This window comes from Notechis scutatus, chromosome 7, assembly GCF_049901735.1.
Source record: "Notechis scutatus isolate UNSWTSFEM ecotype Mainland chromosome 7, rNotScu1.2, whole genome shotgun sequence".
Lineage (NCBI taxonomy): Eukaryota > Metazoa > Chordata > Lepidosauria > Squamata > Elapidae > Notechis > Notechis scutatus.
This window is the reverse complement of record NC_142015.1, coordinates 19,470,289-19,491,255: the sequence shown is the minus strand read 5'-3', so window position 1 is coordinate 19,491,255 and position 20,967 is coordinate 19,470,289. Positions and strand designations below refer to the sequence as shown.

At 44.0% G+C, this 20,967-nt stretch overlaps 1 protein-coding gene across 2 annotated transcripts in view; it reads right to left on the bottom strand.

Moving 5' to 3' along the window:
- Positions 1-20,690, bottom strand: part of PRDM10 (PR/SET domain 10) — a 57,058-nt gene extending 36,368 nt beyond the window's left edge. The window contains exons 1-4 of one of the 2 annotated variants that reach the window (XM_026678616.2): positions 20,570-20,690; positions 6,382-6,555; positions 4,048-4,212; positions 1,940-1,999 (exon numbers count right to left, since the gene is read on the bottom strand). In XM_026678616.2, the coding sequence (XP_026534401.2) occupies positions 1,940-1,999; positions 4,048-4,212; positions 6,382-6,474 (318 nt within the window). In that variant the 5' untranslated portion in view covers positions 6,475-6,555; positions 20,570-20,690. Of the gene's footprint in view, positions 1-1,939; positions 2,000-4,047; positions 4,213-6,381; positions 6,556-20,383; positions 20,479-20,569 lie in introns of those variants that run through there. The other variant, XM_026678615.2, reaches the window with a different exon arrangement.
- Between the last annotated feature and the right edge of the window lie 277 nt (positions 20,691-20,967).

Genomic DNA, 20,967 nt, shown 5'->3' with positions numbered 1-20,967 from the left:
ATAAATATGAGTCAGTTGCCAAGCAACTGAATTTTGATCATGTGAGCATGAGAATGTGGCAATGGTCGTTAAGTGTGAAAACGGTTGCAAGTACCACTTTTGTCAGCACCATTGTAACATACATGAATGAATGAATGAATGAATGAATGAATGAATTCTCTATTGGCCAAGTGTGATTGGACACACAAGGAATTTGTCTTGGTGCAAATGCTCTCAGTGTACATAAAAGGAAAAAATACATTCATCAAGAGTCAAGAATCATCAGGTACAACTCTTAATAATAGTCATAGGGTACAATAAGCAATCAAATCATATGAGGAAACAGTCTATAGAATAGAATAGAATAGAATAGAATAGAATAGAATAGAATAGAATAGAATAGAATAGAATAGAATAGAATAGAAAATATGGAATGGAATGGAATGGAATGGAAGGAAGGAAGGGAAGGGAAGGGAAGAGAAGAGAAGAGAAGAGAAGAGAAGAGAAGAGAAGAGAAGAGAAGAGAAGAGAATTCTTTATTGGCCAAAGTATGATTGGGCACACAAGGAATTTGTCCTGGTGCAAATGCTCTCAGTGTACATAAGATACATTCATCGAGCCAAGAATCATAAGGTTCAACACTTAATGATAGTCATAGGGTACAATAAGCAATCAAATCATATTAGGAAACAGTCAATATAGATCGTAAGGATGCAAGCGACAAAGTTACAATGATACAGTCACAAGTGGGAGGGGATGGGCGATAGGAACAATGAGAAGATTAATAGTAATAGTAATGGAGTAAATAGTTAGGCAGTGTTGAGGGAATTATTTGTTTAGCAGAGCGATGGCATTCGGGGAAAAACTGTCCTTGTGTCTAGTTGTTCTGGTGTGTAGTGCTCTATAGCCTTGTATTGAGGGTAGGAGTTGAAACAGTTTATGTCCAGGATGTGAAGGTTCTGTAAATAACTTTGAATGATCGCTAAACGAACTGATGTAAGTCAAGGACTAGCTGTATATTGGGCACCTATGGCTGGAAGCTAGCACTATAAGGGACATATTTGCTATTTCAAACGTGAAAGGCCTTGGAGTCCAGCACCGTTAGGGCTTCTGGTTTCTTGTTTCTGAATGTGCTTTGCCTTCATTCCTTTAATATTTAAGAGTAGCTATATATATACATTTCAATAAATAAACAAAAGGCTGTATATACTATTTATGACTGAGAAAAAACACAGTTGGAAAAGTACACCAAGCATGATTTCTGGAATTCTTCTTATCCCTTCTACCAATAGTGACCACAAGGAGAACCGGTACAATCTTCTGTGTAACAAGGAAACATGATGTATGTATGTTGCGTGTCAGTTTTTCCTTTCCCCGCTCTTGAATCTGTGTGTGCACACAGAACCACCGAGTGAGCTGTATAAATTCCACTTTATAACCATAGCACTTACCCTTATGTACCGTCCCATAGCTCTTTACAGCACCCTCTGGGAGGTTTAACAATCTGGGTCTTCATTTTACTGACCTCGGAAGGATGGGAGGGTGAGTCAACCTTGAGCTGGTCAGGATTGAACTCCTGTCAGTGGGCAGAATTTGCCTGCAATACTGCATTCGAACCACTGCTCCAAGACTCCTTGTGGCACAATAAGAAATGGTGGGCTTAGAACAAAAGGGCCGGCAGCATTATCAGCTGGAACCACCTATCAAACTAAATTGCGAGAATCTTTTCCAGGATATCTCCAGCCAGACCTCATTCGTTTTCAAACTTAATTGTGTTTTTGTTGGTTTTCCCTGACGCATCTAATAAAAATAGATGAATTCAGCCTGAGGAAGTACTGGAAAAGAGGTGTGTGTGAGTGTGTGTGTTTATTAGCAAGATCTGTCTCCAAAAAAAGGAGATATTTATAAATCAAGAATATGGATGCATGTATAAATCAAGGAAATGGTTAAGAAGCCTTACCTGCTGTGTCTCTGCATCTTGCTGAACATACGTGACTTGAGACGGGTCTGTAAAAAGAGTCTTAAAAAATAAGTTAAAAAGGATTAAAATAATTTCAATATTCTTTGGTTATTGGAAGTTTGTAAAAAAAAATATCACTGCTGAGGGACTGATATCGGATTAATGCCTAATTTATTTCTATTTTTTGATAATGCCAAACAAATTTGCCACTATAGTAAACTGCTAATATTCTATACATTTATATGAAAATACATTTTGTTTCAGCATCTAAACCACAACTGAGTTTTCAAAAGCTTGAGATAACGTTAAGACAACAGCTTTCATCTAGAAAGCACTAACGTATCTTTCAAAGCCTAGCTATGAATATTTGACATTTAAGACTGAAAGCAATCACTTCAAAAGTTGAAAAGAAACACCTGCATGGAGATTTAGCACAGGAATATAAAATGACGTTATGTTGCCAAAATGAATTGGTTTGAAAAAATAAGCCAATCCACACAATCTGATGTTTCATGAATAGCACATAATGGATTCAATTTTTTTTAAGTGGTAAAAGTTGTTAGATTTGTACAGTCTTTTCAAACAAGGCCATTCTCTAAAAACTTATTATGATAGCTTTCTCTGAAAGTCAATTTGTCAACCATTCCATTATTGTACAAACCCATTGGTATGTTCTATAGCAGGGGTTTCCAAACCTGGCAATTTTAAGACTTGTGTGGACTTCAACTCCCAGAATTCCCCAGCCAGCCTTTGGGAATTCTGGGAGTTGAAATCCACAAGTCTTAAAAATTACCAAGTTTGGAGACCCCTGTCCTACAGTAATGCATTTCCCAGTTCATAGGAGTCAACTGAAAACCCTAACAAGGGTGTCTTATATCCCAGTGATCCCCAACCTTTTTTATGCCGCGGCCCGGTACCAGCATCAGCTGGGCGCCGCAGCCCGGTACCGGCATCAGCTGGGCACCGCCATCTTTTGATGAAAAAGTGCATCCGGTGACCTCACCGGAAGCACTTTTTCATCAAAAAGATGGCGGCGCAGCGCTTCGGTGAGCTTTTCCGGTAGAAATGGCTTTCTACCGGAAAAGCTCACGAGCGCAAGCGCCGCCATCTTTTGATGAAAAAGTGCTTCCGGTGAGCTTTCACCGGAAAAGCTCACCGGAAGCACTTTTTCATCAAAAAAGATGGCGGCGCCCAGCAAACCAGCGGCCCGGTAGGACTTGTTCCACGGACCGGTATCGGTCCGCGGACCGGTGGTTGGGGACCCCTGTTATATCCTATGTATAAGGCATGTATAGGGCATAGGTTGGTGGTGGAACAGCCGCTTGGAATGAAAGGCCTGGCCTCACTTAGAAAGAATTTGCAGCAGAAATCCTGGAAAGCACAGAGCAGACACTACTACATTCAGAAAATGCTGACTTACAAACTCATCTGAACTACACTTCAATGCAGAAGAATGTTGAGTTAAATAAGTAATTCAATGTGTCCTTGGGTCAATTCCATAAACAATTAAACATGGATGTTGGATTTTAATCAGTATTAAGCCAGCCAATCCAACTACTCGGTTTATGATAGCTAGCTTCTTCCTGTTCTCTCCATAAATCTGTATCATTAAGAATATGACCCCCATTGCACACGAAGCTTGCCTAGAGGATACATAGCAATCCAAGACAAAAGGACATCTAAAAGCCACAATTTTAAATCAATTTAAATCAATAGATTTAAAATTTACCAAATGTAAGCTAACGCAATTAGAAACAACCATGCTTTGGTGAACTAATGAGTTGTCCCAATTTGATGCACCACTAATGACTCAGAAAACAGCATGTTAAAGAACCTTTGTCTGCCCAGTGTAGTGATGGCTAAAATTATTTTTTCCTACAGTTTCACCAAAGCAAAATGGATAAGCTGCCTATTCCATAGCCACTGGAGGTTTTTGTTTACAACCTCTTTGCTGTTATTTGGAGTCAACAGAGGAAGGATTACGCACAGCTAAGAGCCCTTAGGATTCAGAAAGCTGTGTAGGTAGCTGGCGCTCATCCTAAAATGACATTATTTCTCTCAGCAGTCACGAATAAGCAGAAACACAGGTGGAGGGGGAGATTACTTGCCTGAGTGGCTTCCACAGGATGGATGTAAACTAACGTATGCTCTGAAGTGTCTACAGAGGTGTAAGAGGTGCCATCAGCTGCATAGACCACTTGCTGGGAAGGGCGATCTTGGTCATCACTGTACACAATCTGCGCCACTGTTCCATTGTCAGGGACAAAGTGGACCTGGAAGGGTTTGGAAAGGAAGAAAACACTTGTAAGAAGAGAGAGAGAGAGAGAGACAGAGACAGAGAGAAAGAGGGAGAGGAGAGAGAGGGAGAGAGCGTGGGGGAGAGAGGGGAACAGAGAAGGAGTGAGGGAGGGGGAGAGACAGAGGGAGAGAGAAGAGGGAGGGGGTGAAAGAGGGAGAGAGAGAGAAGAGGGAGGGGAGGGAGAGGGGGAGAGGGGGAGAGAGGGAGGAGGGAGAGGGGGGAGAGAGAGGGAGAAGGAGGGGGAAGAAAGAGAGGGAGAGAGGAGAAAGAGGGAAGGAGGAAGGAGAGAGGGAGAGGGAGAGAGAGAGAGAGAGAGAAGAGGCAGTTTGGTGCAGTAGTTAAGTTGCTGGCCCAGAAACCAGTAGACTGTTAGTTCTTGTCCCGCCTCAGGCACAAAAGCCAGCTGGGTGACCAATGACCAGGAGATGGTGAGTTCTAGTCCCATTTTAAACATGAAAGGCAGTTAGGTGACTTTGGGCCAACCACTCTCTCTCAGCCCAACTCACCTTACGTGGTTGTTGTTATGGGAAAAGATATGAGGAGGAAGGAATAATATAAAGTAATACAGGCAGGATAAAAAGTCAAATAAATGTGAAAGTGTACAGGACATAGTTGTTACAACATTCTATCCAAGGTAGACAGAAAAATAGGGCAAACATAACCCAATGCCTCTGAATGGGACAGTCCAACCTACAGAATTCCCTTTGAAGAAACCAGAGCAGGGCGAAAATATAGAGTCCAGTCCAAAACCCAGTTAATCAGAATATTTGATGGAAGCAATTGATTTCCTCTGCAACTGGATTTACCTGTCTTATTTTTTATTACTTTCAAAAATGATATATGATTCCAAAATACAGAGGGTACTTGGCATATTTTAATACATTTGTTCCCTGTTCTGTAATGGTTTGAAAAAGAATGGACCAAAGAACTATATGAAGTATACAAAAATTTCAAATGTTTATAAATACTGCATATCAGTCAAAGTCATAAACTACAACAGCACTCTGGTAGGTCTAATTTATTGAAACAGGAAGCTCTTGTATGCTTTTCTCCTGCAAAGAAAAATCCAACAGCTGCACGAGGTTTTTCTCCAAAAATTCTTCACAAAGAAAATGTCAGGATGCAACTGCCACATGAGGCAGTCATCAACTGTTTCTGATCTTTTCTAGCTAAGCTGAAAAGTTGTCATGATTCAATTACAGTTATCAAAGCCCTTTCTTGGGGAAATTTGCATATTAGGAAATTTCGCAGCATCAAGTGAAGCTTTGAATCAATTGTTGAGCTACGAAAAAAAATCTGTGAAATGAAAATCCATCTCCCACCTCCCTTCCCCCCCCCAAAAAAAATCAATTTAAAATACATGTTAAACTAGTTCAGAAAAACCCAATTCATAGACTTATGCAGGTTAAGAAGTGTGGGAAGCTACACACACCTCTAGAAGAATGAAATATTTTGAGGAATATTAAAAAGGCAGAATATTATATCTCTCTATGGGAACTGGAGAAACATGTTTTTTTAGAGGCAGGAAGTAGGCTCACTCTTAATAGCCCTCCCCCCCAAAAAGAATCAGGTATTTTGTGCCCATTTAGAAAAACTGGGCCAGCCTATCTACAAAACAAAAGACCTTCAGCTCCAGGGTGATGGGATTAAGAAGAACAGGACATGATTCTTCAGGACATAATAGGATTAACCCACTACCATTTAGCAGAAGACACAGAGCTCACTACATTGCACAGTCTCCTAAGGGCATTTCAGACATTGCATGAGACCCTAGAGCAGTCCAAACTTCAACCAAACTTAACTCAGATAAACACCTAGGATTTGTACGTTGCCTATAGAGCCAGCAATGACCCTTACATAACCCCTACATGGCCCCATGGGAGTCCGACAATAGCCAATAGAATATATGTTCTTGCACAGGAACAGGAAGCTCAAGTGCAAAGCCCAAGAAACGGTATAACCCACCTCCACTCTCAACCCCATGTGGTCAGCTGCCCAGAACCCATGTAGTTCTGCTTCATCACTAAACCCTCTTTCCAATCAGCCTCCATGTTTCCAGTGTCTTCCTCCCGTCTTGCAACTGAACCAGATGGATAGTTTTTTTCCCACAGAAGGAAAGAATTCTATAATCACTTTTGGTCACCTGAGTAGTGTTCTGGTCCTGCTCAACTGATTCAGACCACACTTGAGCAGTTTCCGCTTTCAAATCCATGTCATCTTGGCCATGGGACTCCATTCTGAGGTAGTTCTGAGGTGCAACTAAGCTTGTCTGAAGAGATTCATATGTCTGTTGTACCTTGAGTCAATGCGGTATGATCTGCAACAGAGCAATAATGACAGAAAATGGTCACAGTACAGTACATTTAGCATTCAACACAAAGCTACGATGCTTCCCTGTTACCAAGTACATATAAGGAAGAATCTCCGCAGGATCCAATCTGGGTCACTCACTGGAACCAGAAGTTTACCCTTCCAAGCTTTCGGACTCGTGATGGAGCTCATCCTAAGGGAATTTCACTCTAACAAAGCGTTCGAGAGAAGTTCCCTCAGGATGGGCTCTGGCATGAGTCCAAAGACTCAGAAGGCTAAATTTCTAGTCCCGTTGACTGACCCAGATTGGATCCTGCAACATTATTCTGGAACACGTCAGAGGTGGTATTCAGCAGTTCTGACCAGTTCTGGAGAATTGGTAGTGGAAATTTTGAGTAGTTTGGAGAACCGGCAAATACCACCTCTGACTGGAGATTTTACAATCTCCTTCCCCTGCCACACCCACCAAGCCACACCCACAGAACCGGTAGTAAAACAATTTGAACCCCACCACTGGGACACGAATATTCACCTTTATTTGTGGAAAAATCTCTGTCACATGCATAGACACAAATACGAATCAAGCTCATTGAATTAATACAGAACTTTTGTTTAAGTATTTTTGTTTAAGTATTGGAGATTTAACAGCAGACCAGCTGTTGTAAGGCTGCTGTAAGCGCTGATGCAATGAGAATGAGTGAGAAGGGTATTGCCATCTTAAGACTGAGGTTGAGTCAGCAGGGTTATTGCCACTTTAAGAAGCTGTCTGTATAAAGGTGGCCATGAGAGGGCATCTCTCTCTCTCTCCTCGTGTTCTATCTCCATTGTAGTTCTCCATGCAGAGTAATGAAGACTGATTGCTTGCCTGGTATGTGCCTAACACGTATATGTACGTATATAGCAGTCTTGTATATAAACCACAGCCGAAAGACAAAGTCCTATGTTGTGTTTCTGGGTTGTCTCACAATAGTAGTCACGCTACAAACACTCTGACATCTTTTTTAATAGATGCCATTAAGATCAATAGAAGACAGCAACTGGGCTCATTCCTTCTGCTGGCAAGTTATTTTACTAATTAAGATTTGAAATCTAAATCAATATTGACCAGATCTGAACATCACACTAAATAATAATGTCTGCTTGGTACTGTAATGGTTTACAATATTACTTTGTGTGAATATAGGCTATAACGAATTGAACCCATCCTATATACACAAGTATAATCACATTGTACAGGTATTTGTACCTTATAGGTAATCAATCAGAATAGAGCTGGAAGGGACCTTGGAGGTCTTCTAGTCCAACCCCCTGCTCAAGCAGGAGACCCTACCATTCAAGTGACTTTCCAGTCTTCTTAAAAACCTCCAGTGATGAAGCACTCACAACTTCTGAAGGCAAGCTGTTCCACTGTTAGGAAATTTCTCCTTATTTCCAGATTGGTTCTCTCCTCGATTAGTTTCCAAACAGTGTTTCTTGTTTTGCCCTCAGATGCTTTGGAGAATAAGTTGACCCTCTCTTCTTTGTGGCAGCCCCTCAAATATTGGAACACTGCTATCATGTCACCCCTGATCCTTCTCTCCACTAGATTAGCCATACAGAGTTCCTGCAACCATTCTCTATGCATTTTAATCTCCAGGCCTTTAATCATCTTAGTTGCTCTTCTCTGCACTTTTTCCAAAGTCTCAACATCTTTTTTGCAATGCATTGACCAAAACTGGATGCAGTATTCCAGGCATGGTCTTTGTAAGGTTCTATAGAGTGGCACTAATACTTTAGATGGTTTTGATTCTATGCCTCTGTTTATACAACCAAGGATCAGGGAAGGACATTATAGGTTTTCATGAGAAATAGCAAGACACAAGAGGACATGATGAGAAATTTTGCAAACACTGTTTCATTATGTCACTTGGTCCCTCAAAACAGCAGCGTTTTGAAGCCAAATTGGTGCAGTTTTTAGAGAGGAAAAAGTCGATGATGATCAGGACGGATAAGCTATAAAACTGTTTCATAAGATGCTGAAGCATCAACGCTGCATTGAACTACTGCATTTGCTGTGTTTTCTAAAAAAAAAATCAGAATATATCTGCTCCCTCCCGAGACAGCAGAAACAAGGAATGCAGTATCTTTTCAAAACCGTTAGTGCTTCTTTCCTCTTTCATAATCCTAGAGTGTGCATGACAGCTACCATTGGCTGAACGTACCATACCTGCAGCAGTATGCTAGTGTCAGTCGGTGTTATGTCAGAGGAAGCACATGGAAGCTGCAATGTGAGTTTGATGTGAGGCCATTAGTCAATTCCTTGACTCTCTGCAGGATCCTCAAGACCAACTCAAGGTAGCCATGTGGGTCTGAGGAGAGCAAGACAGCTTGAAAATATACTGTCATGCCCTTGTTAGAGTCGGACTCTGAGGGAGGGGAGGAACAGCCGACAGGGAGTGGAGGTGTGGTTTCAGAGGTTGTGGAGGAGGCTGGGGAAGGGCAGAGGCCGGCTGGCCAGTCAGAGGAAGAATCAGGCCCATCCCCGCTCCATCCTAGGACACGCAGGGAGGAATGGAGAAGGCAACAACTTGGCTTGTGAGAGAGGAAGCGGCCATGATCCCCGTCATTGGTTGCAGCAGGGGAGACTAGTATATAAGAGAGACGGTTAAAACACAGCATTGCCAGAAGCAAAGCGTGTTTTATTTTGGGCTGAAGTTATCTTGGTTGGCATCCTTCCAACAGACTGCCTTGTTATCTCCGTGCAGTTGGTAATTACTTGTGGAAATTTCCTTCATTGTAGTTTGTTTTGGTTTTTTTATTTCACCTCTATCCGCTCATTAAGTTCGGACTGTACTGCTTCCTTTTGAAGACTATTTTTTAATCAGTTTATCTCCAACTGGGAATTATTGAACAGTGGGGCCAAGTTAGAGGTATTAAAGGACATTTATTTACGTTTTGGATTTTGTTACGTTTGTGTACACTCTCGGTCATCACATATACTATGTCATTAAGAAGGGCTAAAAAGGCAAGCAGGCTGGTGAATGTGAATGCTTCACATCCACGCTGGGGAGAGGAAAGCATCTCACACCTGACAGAAGGCACTATAAACAACCCTCTACAACCCCAGAGAAAGCACACTTTCTTTCCCTTGTGTGGAGAAGCATCTGTTCCAAATTCAATGCCGTAATGCCCTTGAAGCTTTATCCAGCATTTAGAATTTAGAATAGAGCTGGAAGGGACCTTGGAGGTCTTCTAGTCCAGCCCCCTGCTCAAGTAGGAGAACCTATATCATCTCAGGCAAGTGACTCTTCTTAAAAACATCCAGTAATGGAGCACCGACGATTTCTGAAGGCAAGGTTAAGTGTCTTCATTGTTGGAAGTTTATCCTTAATGCCAGGTTGCTTCTCTCTTTGATCAGTTTCCATCCATTGCTTCTTGTCCTGCCTTCAGGTGCTTTGGAGAATAATTTGACCCCCCTCTTCTTTGTGGCAGCCCCTCAAATACTGGAATCCTGCTATCATGTCACCCCTAATTTTTCTTTTCTTTAGACGAGCCAGACCCAAATCCTGCAGCCGTTCTTCACGTGTGTTAGTCTCCAGGCCTTTGATCATCTTTAACTGAACTTGGGACACACGTGTCAAAGGCGAAACACCGCAATGCCACGCCTACGTAACTTTATGCCCAATCCTCGCTTTTATGACCTTTGCAGGTCTGTAAAGCGAAGGAGAGCAAAAGCACAGTTGCCGTTTCACTTAGCAACTGCTTTGCTTAACAACCAAGCTGTGGGTTTCAATTATGGTTGCTAAAAAAGGATTACCTATATAGCAAACGGAGTGACACATTTGGGGTAGAATAAGCAACGGAATGTCTGGACTGATCGGTTTTGCAAAAAAAAAAAAAAATACTATGATTTGGAATGTCTCCACTTGCCCCATTAAGTAGAACTATTTATTTTTCTTAGTAAGTTTACAATATTCAAAGCACCAGCTCCACATGTGGTTAGCAACCGCATCACGAGATAGTTGGGTGTCCGTTGAAACTCCGGGTGCCAAAGAACAGGGACAAAGATTACGCCGCCCCCCCATAGCAAATGACTATTTTAATGTTATGTTATTGTGCTGAGGCCAGAATATTTTCTCTCCCTGGGAACCAGATGCAGCAACAGCATATTTTATTATAGGCAGAATTCATAGCTGGGATTACATTGTGGGTTATTGTTTGGCCTTTCAGGTGAGAGTGGTTATAATTGGGTTTAGAGGCAGCTCTACAAATGGCTTACAATAGGTACATCCCACGTTTTATTTAATGATGGTGTTATGTATGGGAGAGCCTTCGGCAAGAGGATGTCTCATAGCAGCAGAAGGGCTGAAAACTCTGCTGGTGTTTTATAACCTCACCGCCTGCTGGGTCATCCTGGCCGGCCACCTCTTTTCAGCATTCTCATTCATTCTTTAAAGGCTTATCGGTTTAAGGAACTCCAGGGTTGTTGCTTAAAACTGCTGTCAGCCCTGAAGCTGCCCTGGCTGGTGTCATTTTGAGACTTCAGCACTGATACACTGGAGAATAGGGACAGGAAAGGGGGAATAGAGATAGTTGGGGTTTGTGGTCAAAGCAAAATACTTTCTCTTGAGAACCAAGGGCATTCCTGCAGGTGCTCGGAAGGAGAGGACCTGAGTCACCTAGCAACTGGACAGTATCCTGATTGGACCACGTGACTGATTATTTTGAGAAAGTGAAGAACTTTTACTTGTAGTTAGGTGAAAACCATGGGAATAATCAGAGTCGGTTTTCACCAGCCTGTGCCAATATGACATATTCAATAAACGTATTCTTTGAGGAATTTGCCTGCCTCAAAGTTTTGTTTGCTATGGGTATGTTACTTAGAACCCTGACAGCTGCACGTAATACAGGACGTCCTCGACTTACAACAAGTTCATTCAGCGACTGTTCAAAGTTACCACAGCACTGCCAAATGTGAGTTATGACCATTTTTCACATTTACAACCGTTGTAGCATCCCCAGTTGCGCAATTTATGTTCGGATGCTGGACAACTGGCTCACTTTTTTGATGGTTGCAGTGTCCCCTTTTGCAACCTTCTGACAAGCCAAGTCAATGGGGAAAATAGATTCACTTAACAACCATGTTACTGATCTAACAACTGCAGGGATTCACTTAAGAACTGTGGCAAGGAAAGTCGTAAACTGGGAAAGATTCACTGAACAAATTTTTTGCTTAACAACATCAATTTTGGGCTCCATTAGGGCTGTATGTCAAGGACTACCTGTGATCAGTACAGTTGTTCTTCAACTTACAACCACAACGGAGCCCAAAATTTCTGTCACTAAACAAGGCTAAGTGAGTCACACCCAATTTTAGGACTTCTTTGGCCATGGTGCTTAAGCAAATTACTGCAATTGTTAAGCGAATCATGTAGTCGTTATGCGAATCTGACTTCCCCATCGGCAGCTTGTCGGAAGCCAGCTGGGAAGATTGCCAATACTGATCACATGACCTCAGGATGCTCCAACTGTTGTTATAGACCCAATTTTGATCACATGGCCATGGAGATGCTGTAACCAGGGGTGGGATTCTACCGGTTCGGACCGGTTCTATAGAACCAGATGTTATGATTCTGTGCAGTTCAGAGAACCGGCAAATCGTGCCCCTGGCTGGCCCCGCCCTTCTCTGCTACATCCCCTCCCCTCCCAGTCAGTCCTTATCGCGCATGCGCAACATTGCTGACTGCGTTCTTCCCTGCCCAGTCACTCAGGGAAGCCTTCTGGGAACAAAAACACCCCCCCAGGAGGTTTCTTTGAGGCCCCCAAAATGAGGTGGGGTTGCTGCCAAAAAAAGAAGCCACACCCACCCATGCCCACAGAACCAGTTGTTAAAAAATTTGAATCCCACCCCTGGCTGTAATGGTCATAAGTGCAAGAACTGGTTGTACATCGCTTTTAAGCACCATTGTAACTTTGGAGGGTCACAAAACGCATAGCTGTAAGTCAAGGACCACTGGGGTATGCCACAGGCTTTATAATGTAATTAACCATGCGCAAAGAGGAAGAAAAGAGTGCCACAGTAAAGCATGGTGGTTGGTAGATAATTAGTAGAAGTATACGGGGGGTTTTGCCTGTAGAAATGCATATAATCCATGGATAGTGGAGATGAACCTCATGTGTCTGTGTGTGTTTTTAAATACGCCGTTATGCAAAATGCTTGGATTGTCCTCTCGCTAAATCCCCCGTTCTCGTGGTACACAGTAGGTTTGTGTATTTGTAATCTGCAGAGAGCCCTGGAGGAATGACATGAGTTAAGGAAAAAGGAGATGTGCTGAAAACAGTACAGCCTTTGGCTTCCACATTATTGCAGAATTGTTCGAAACGCGGGCACAACCGCTAGATCAGTCTGGAAACATTAGGAAATGCAGCGATGAGACAGCTCCCTCCCAGAGGCTTTCTATTGTAAATTTAGCTGTTGTATTCAGCATCTCACGAGGTGCCTCTAATCACGATGGTAGTTTGTTTGTTTTTTTAAGTTTGGCACTAAAATCGTGCAAAATCATTTGGGAGGGGCGGTTCCAAAATATTTGCAGGGACCTACTGATTATTATGTCAACCCTGAAGCTGACCTGACCAAAGTCATTTTTGACAGCTTCAGTGTTGCCACCCTGGAGCTAAGGGATGGGGTGGGTGGGTTTGATAGCTGGGGTCTTGTAGCCCAAACAAAGTACTTTCTCTTGGGAACCAAGGACATCCTCACTCCTGGTCGGAGAAAGACAGAGCGACGTCACCCGGCAACCAAAAAGCACCGTGACTGGACCATGGGACTGACTGCTGCAACCAGACAGCACTACGATTGGACCATGTTACTGATTGTTTTGAGAAAGTGACAAACTTTTACTTTTAATTCATTTAATTTCTATGGGTCTATTACTTAGAACCCTGGACATGTAAAAATGTGAAATCCTCAATTCCAGCTCAGCTTCGATTGGAGCACATGGCCATCCTTCATGTACGTTTGGCAGCGATACAAGTCTGGGAGACAGAACAGGCCCACAAAAATAGCACAATGAGGACTGTTAACAATGAATAGTAAGAGTTATGGGCGGGTGAGTTTGCACAGAATACAAAGCCGATTTCCACAATTGGTTGTCTTTTGATTCAGCTGGGACTTGGAAAGCTTTGCAAAGATACGTTTGCTTTGTTGATGTCCGTCAATACATTTCTCATTATGACTTTGCACGATTAAGTAGCTCATTCTGATTTAATGTTACGCACAAAACAAGCCACGAGCACAGGGGGTGTTCAACCTTGGCACTTTTAAGACTTGTGGTGGACTTCAACTCCCAGAATTCCCCGGTCAGAATGGCTAGCTGGGGAATTCTGGGAGTTGAAGTCCAAAGCTTCAAAGCTGCCAAAATTGAACCCCCCTGCTCTAGTGTTTAAGAAATGATGGCTTTAAAAATCCTGATTATTATTTCCAAAGTAGGCCTATCTGCTGAGGTACAGGGACATTTATGAATCAGTAGGATATGATTGAAAAAAACATAGCTGGTTGTGTGAAAGGAAAACTGCACAGGAATGTTCTATGCGATGCTCTGGTATGAGCAACTTCAAAACTAACACAATGTTTTCTTCAGAGATTAAAGTTAACATCCAGCCTATCGCAACAAAAATACAATACAGGTAGTCCTTGACTTACAATACTTCAATTAGTGACCGTCTGAAATTACAGTGGCACTGAAGAGTGACTTATGAGCATTTTTCATACTTGACTCATACTTATGATGGTCACAGCGTCCCCTTTAGCAACCTTCTGACAAGCAGAGCCAATGAGGAAGCCAGATTCACTTAACAACCTAATCGCTAATTTAGCAACCGCAGTGGTTCACTTAGCAAACGTGGCACGGAAAGTCGTAAAATGGCAACCCAAACTCTCTTAACAAATTTCTCACTTAGCAACATAAATTCTGGGCTCAACAGTGGCCGTAACTTGAGGACTTCCTGCAGTCAAATGTAGAGACATTGCTCTGAGGTTCCATCAAAAACCATGAAAAAAGCCCACTATTTTATTTCTCCAACACAAAAGCATCTTCTGGTTATAAAACAAGGTACTTAAGAACACACTAAAAAAACACACAAGCCACTCTCTTCTAAGCCATTAAAGTGATATTTGATTAGGTTATGTTCTGTTCAATTGTACTACTTACTATGTTCGTAAAGCCTTAATTAGTTCGTGATTGTGGAAGGCTCCAAACTGCACAGGTTATTAGAATTTCTAGAACTGGCAATAACGAAAAAGAATTTATCTCTTAAAGAGTCAAACGCTTTCAATTACTCCGGAAATTAATTTGGTTGGCTAACTATCGCATTTGCACAGGAGTTGCCAAAGGGGAAAAAAAGGTAAATATTATTAGAAAGGCAGATTTTGAATCTGCTAGCACACTTGTCCCTCATGGAATATGGTCTGCTTGTAAAAGATGACTCCACTTGTCTCATAGTTCGTTAGGTAAAGGTAAAAGTTCCCCTCGCACATACATGCTAGTTGTTTCTGGCTCTAGGGAGCGGTGCTCATTTCCATTACAAAGCCAAAGAGCCAGCGCTGTCCAAAGACGTCTCCATGGTCATGTGGCCGGCATGACTAAATGCCGAAGGCGCACGGAACGCTGTTCCCTTCTCACCAAAGTGGTCCCTATTTTTCTACTTGCATTTTTTACATGCTTTCGAACTGCTAGGTTGGCAGAAGCCGGGACAAGTAACGGGAGCTCACTCCGTGACGCGGCGCTAGGGATTCGAACCGCCAAACTGCCGACCTTTCTGATCAACAAGTTCAGCGTCTTAGCCCCTGAGCCACCACGTCCCTAGTTTCTGTTACCTTGGAAGAAAATGGTCTGATTGGCTAAGAGATACTGCATTCATCCCATCCCACAGAAAAAGTGGGTGGTATGTGTAAATGGCTTTGTCGCTTCCATCTGTGGCAAATGGATTCTTTGATAAATAAATTTATTACAATCGGTATGATTTCAGATTTAGATATTTTGAGAGGGTTTTCCCCCCTACATTTTAAGGTTCTCCAAGTTAGGTTACAATGGCTCTACTCTTTCCTGAGTTGATAGTTTCCATCAGTGGTATTAAGGGGAGTAGAGCCCAACTCAATGGAGGCTCATCTGCGGTGTACTCCAAGGCATAATCTCCTTCCTCCTACTCTACCCTATGTCATAAAAGGACATCTGTTGGCTAATGACAGTTAGTCCTCGTAGGTCGACCAATACAGCCTGACCATCAGTTGTAAATTGTGACTGTTGTATAAAACTTTACCTTTTTTTGCAGCAGTCATTAAACACACCCCACTGTCATTAAGCATGCCAATCGTTTGCTATGGAAGCAGTTCTTGACCGAAACCTGGTTTTCTTCAAAACCATCATGTAAAACATGGCCGCGCAACCACAAGATGACGTGAACATAAATGCAGTCATATTGGTGAGGGTCTGAAATTTGGTCTGGGGCGTGGGGACTGCGGGAACTCCAAATCCAGGTGGTACTTAGCCCCCAGGTAGGCTTTTTCATTTCCTTAACTAGTTGTTAAGTTTGAAGATCACCTGTACACAACTTTTTACATCCAGCTGTAGATGCCATGAAAACATGGATGCCTTGCCTGGAAGCAGTTAGGATCTGGATGATAGAAAGCAAGACTGAAGCTGAACCAAAGGAAGATGGAGTCGTTGTTTCAGAAAAAAATTACCTGCCAGTTAACTCCAGACAGGACTGCATTCCCTCTGAAGTGTGTCTGTCAACTGGAGTGGCATCTTGGATTCACTGCTACCCCTTGATAAATAGATGTTGGACCAGAGAACCTTCACCGAACTTTGGCTGATGTGCTTCCTGTAGCCCTACCTGGAATAGGAGACCCTGGCAAGTGCCATGTTCATGGCCAGGTGATTCCACTACAGGTAGTCCCTGACTTACAACAGTTCATTTAGTCACTGTTCAAAGTTATCCTCCTCATGATTGTTATTTAAGGACCCCATAATCCCTTGTGGGGTGGAGTCTGGGCAACTGAATGGAGCTAGCAGTGTTTTAGTGGCCGGATGCCCTTCCTGTTGCCAATACAGAGTTCTGTTCAGCAGATATATTCTCAGTGTGCCGAGAGAAATATCTGCTTCTACCTAGGATCGAACTCACAGCCTCCCAATTGTGAGGTGAGAGCCCCACCTCCAGACCACCGCGCCACTCGACTGTTTAAAGTTAAAACAACACTGAAAAGTCACAGTCACACTTGTGACCGTTTCCCATGGTCACCGTTTCAAAATTCAGACTTTTTGGCCACTGGCTCTTATTTACGGTTGCAGGGTCCCAGGGTCACATGATCGCCTTTTGCATCCTTCGGGCAAGCGAAACCAATCTAGGGGAAACCTAGATTCACTGAAAAGCCGTGTTACTGATTTAATAACTTCAGTAATTTATTTAGCAACCGAAAGTTCATAAAATGGGTGTCAACTCAAAAAGATCTCTCTGGTCTTTTAGAGTTGACAGCAGAAAGGGAGTGGGGGAAGTAGTGCATTCCTTAAATGCTTCATAGATAATGGCTAGGCAGCCGAAGCTTCTGGTGCGCAAGATTATTACTGGAGAGCATGATTGATGACTTTTGGCTATGGATGTGTCCCATTGGAGAATATACATCCAGCGGGTGGGGGGGAAGACCAGGGTCAAGGGTGAAATGAATGATGCATCTCGGAGTCGGCTGCACCCAGGTAGCGCCGGCATGTTCACTCCTTGAAATATGGCTAGACTCATAATTTGAAGGGGGGGGGGGGCAAAACTCACTTAATTCACTGAACAACATAAATTTTAGGCTCAATGAAGGTCGTAAGTCGAAGACCACCTCTACTGTACCGCAGGCTGCGAAGAGCTGCCTTTCAAAGCCTCCGGGAGCTGTAATTGGGATAAAACATAACAGCTCGTCTGCTGGAGAAGAGGAGGTTGTCATAGCTACGTAACTCTGTGCTAGAAACTGTGGTGGCTTTCTGAATGCAATTCAAAGAGTCTAACTTACAGTGCCGTACCTGGCAGGATAGCTCAGGACAACCTTCCCCGTGTATCCAGAGTAGGTTTGCTGGCAAAATTTCTTAATGCCCTCTCCCCACGCATACCAAGAGGTTAAAAGGGGCTTTTGCACAAGATGCTGTTGTGGGGTTTCTATGTCACACAAAAGCCTTTCCTCCAGCTCACATCAGCCCCAGCGCCCAGCTTTCTATGACCTTTCAGAAGCTGATAAAGGTGTTGTTGTTGGGGTTTTTTTGCAGAGTATTTGGGAGATGATGGAGGACTGTCAATGGCAGCAGGTTTTTTTTATTGCATTGCTGTCTTTGTTTCGGTAGTTTTAATCATTGCACATTGCTAACAATCTTATGCAAATTTTAGAAATACATAAAATGAGCGAATAGGCAGCAATATAAATTAAATAAATGAATAAATAAAATAAATACATAAGCCACGAAGTAGACTGCTATATAGTACTTTCCTCTTGGGCATGGACTGCAGTATTTGGCCTATCCACTTTAACACCAGGAAGCTATCAAATTATGGAATTGATTTTTAAAAAATATAAGTTCCCTTGATATTTATAGCACTGTGTTGGACTAGTGAGGAAGTGTGTTCCAGCTTTTTTACTGCATTTTTGTGTTCATCCAGACGGGTACTTATTCTTCTATTGGTCTGTCCAATGTATGTGGCCGGGCAAGATGCACAGGGGACTTCGTATATGCCTTGGTTTTCCAGGTCAATTTTATCTTTGGGGTTTCTTAGGATGGCTGCTATTTTTCTGTCTGTTTTGAAGGCAGTCTTGATGTGATGCCTGTGTAGTATCTGGCACAGCAGTAGGCTAGCCTCAAATTTAAAACTGAAACGGCTGTGAAAGTCTGACTCACAGACGAACACAATACAGAAGCCTGATGATGGCAGATGAGATTCTGCCAAAACGTTGCTACAACTTTAAAAGCACAACTATAATGATGTGGGAAAATACCCGAACAAAGCTGAATACCATACATATAAGTACCCGCGAAAACTTAACAAATATATATATATATACTAATAAAAGAGAATAATCAAATATGTCATGTTTTCAAGCTGAAATAAAACCCTTGATTAGGACATGGAAGCTGATCAAACATTAACATTAACTCACAATTTAAAAAAAAAGAAATGCAAAGAGCTTTTACTTTTCTAACTGCACTCTGAATATTGATTTCTGATGAAGCAGCGGCAAAAGGCTCCAGTCACATGTCTTGAGAACAAATACCCACAACTTCCAACCTCAAGGGAAAGTTTAAAGTCCCTTTTCTCAAGAAGAGGCTCAAAACGGGCCCTTTTTTTAAAAAAAAAAAAATGATTTAGCACAGGCTTCCTGGAGATTTGGGGGGGAGGGGGATTTCCAACACCATCCAACTTGGCCATTGGGAGTCACACAGCTGGAAAGACACAAATGGTGCTATTTCCCAGGGCATTTTCAATGCACAGCGATGCACAATGACGCAACTGTGCATCCATCATTATAGGCCGGAGATCTGCATTCAAGTGATAAAGCTCCCTGCTTTCACGTGGGATCTTCTTACAGCTAGTCCTCGACATACGACCGCAACTGAGGGCCAAAGTTACGTCGCTCAGTGAGATATCGGTTAAGCGCCTTTTGCCCCATTTTACTGCTTTCCCCGCCGCTTTTGTGAAGCGAACCACTGCAGTTCTTTAGTCACCCACGCTTGTTAAGCGAATCCAGTTTCCCCTGTTGACTTTGCTTGTCAGAAGGTCCCAAAAGATCACACGGCCTCCCTCTGGGACATTGCAAAGGTCATAAATGCGAGGCAAGCGTTGTGGGGGCAATACACCGACTGCGTAAAACAGCTTACGGAGGGCTGTAAAAGCACCGCCAAGCGGTATATAAGTGTGAAGTGCTATTGCTATGCAAATATCAATCGTGGGGATGCTGCAACGGTCGCAAGTGTGAGAAACAGTCACAAGTGTGAGCAACAGCCATCAGTCTCTTTTTCCAGTGCCGTTGTATCTTTGAACGGTCCTTCGGCGGCCTGTTGTAAGTCGAGGACTACCTGTACTACGCGAGGCACGCGTGCATTCAAGCCCACGGCCCCTTCTTCAAAGAAACACGGGTCCCCACACGAATCCCCAGGCTTAAACCCCAGGTCCCAATCCTTTTGCACGGGGAAGGAGCAGCGCCCATGCCCTTGTCTTGGGCAAAAGCACCCGGCATGCTCCTCTCGCCTTTCACCCGTTTGCAAAGGGCTCCGCGCATCCCGGGCCTTGACCCGCCAATGCCCGCATTAGCACGTGGGAACGCAACCCGGGCTGCTCGCGCGCACGCGCAATCCGACCTGGGCCAGCGAGCCCAGAGGGCGCTCGGGACTTCCCCTCCTGTATTCCCCCCGCGCGCTCGCCCCACCAGCCAGCCAATCAAAGGGAGGCGCCGCGAGGAGCCCCGAGAGCCCCAGTCCAAAACGGTCACTCCCGGCCGCCCCAACCACTCCGGGCCACGGGAGGGGGGGGAGAACGCGGGCCGACGCGGGTCGCGACGTTGCCGAAGGGGAAGGGAAGGCGACAGCCGACCGGAGGACGAAGGGTGAAGGTGCGGAAGGAGGACGAGTAGCCTTCAGTGAGGGAAAGGCCCACAGCGCTGGGGAGGGGGCATTAAAATGGCTTCAACAACCCCCTCCAGTGAGGTGCCGGGGTCCGGACTATACCAAGCAGGGAGGGGGGAAGGCCAGCTGGGGCAGCTTTCTCCCCCCCCCCCGTCTGGGGCGGATGGGGTATCCCGATTAGGGCAGGGAGGGGGAAGCGGACTGTACCTCTCCGGCAGGGAGGGGGGTATGGCAGCGCCCTATATCTCTTTCCCCACCCGCGGGAGCAAACGGTTTGTCCCGATCCCGGCGCCATCTTGGGTGCGACTAAAACAACAACCCCTAAAAATCCTTCATGGGGCCTTGCCGAAACCCTGAGCCAAACTCATTCTCCGGGCCGATCCATCGTTTTACCTGAAGGGGTTCGGTGACGGTTTCGTGTCCAGGCCGGTTCCTAGGGCCTCACCACAGATCATCCCCGCCCACCTGTCCTCACCTCACAATGGTAGCTGCAGAACGGGGGGGAAGGGGGGGGAAGAAAGACCGCCCATGAGTCATTAGAATAATCTGCCTAGCAACAGCTGCCAAGGCCATGAGATAATTGGTCGACACTCAAGCTTGTCTAAAGGAGTGATTCCAAAAATATTTCCATGCAAGCCGCATTAACAGCGTTCTGCAGAGACTTTTGGGGAGGGGGGAATTGGGGGCGGAGGGAAAGGCACACACCCCTTTGCCTTGGATTTGGGCCTCCGTCGCTCGAGACCAAATCCGGCCAATCACAGCACAGCTCTCATCCAGTCGCCGCATTGCAC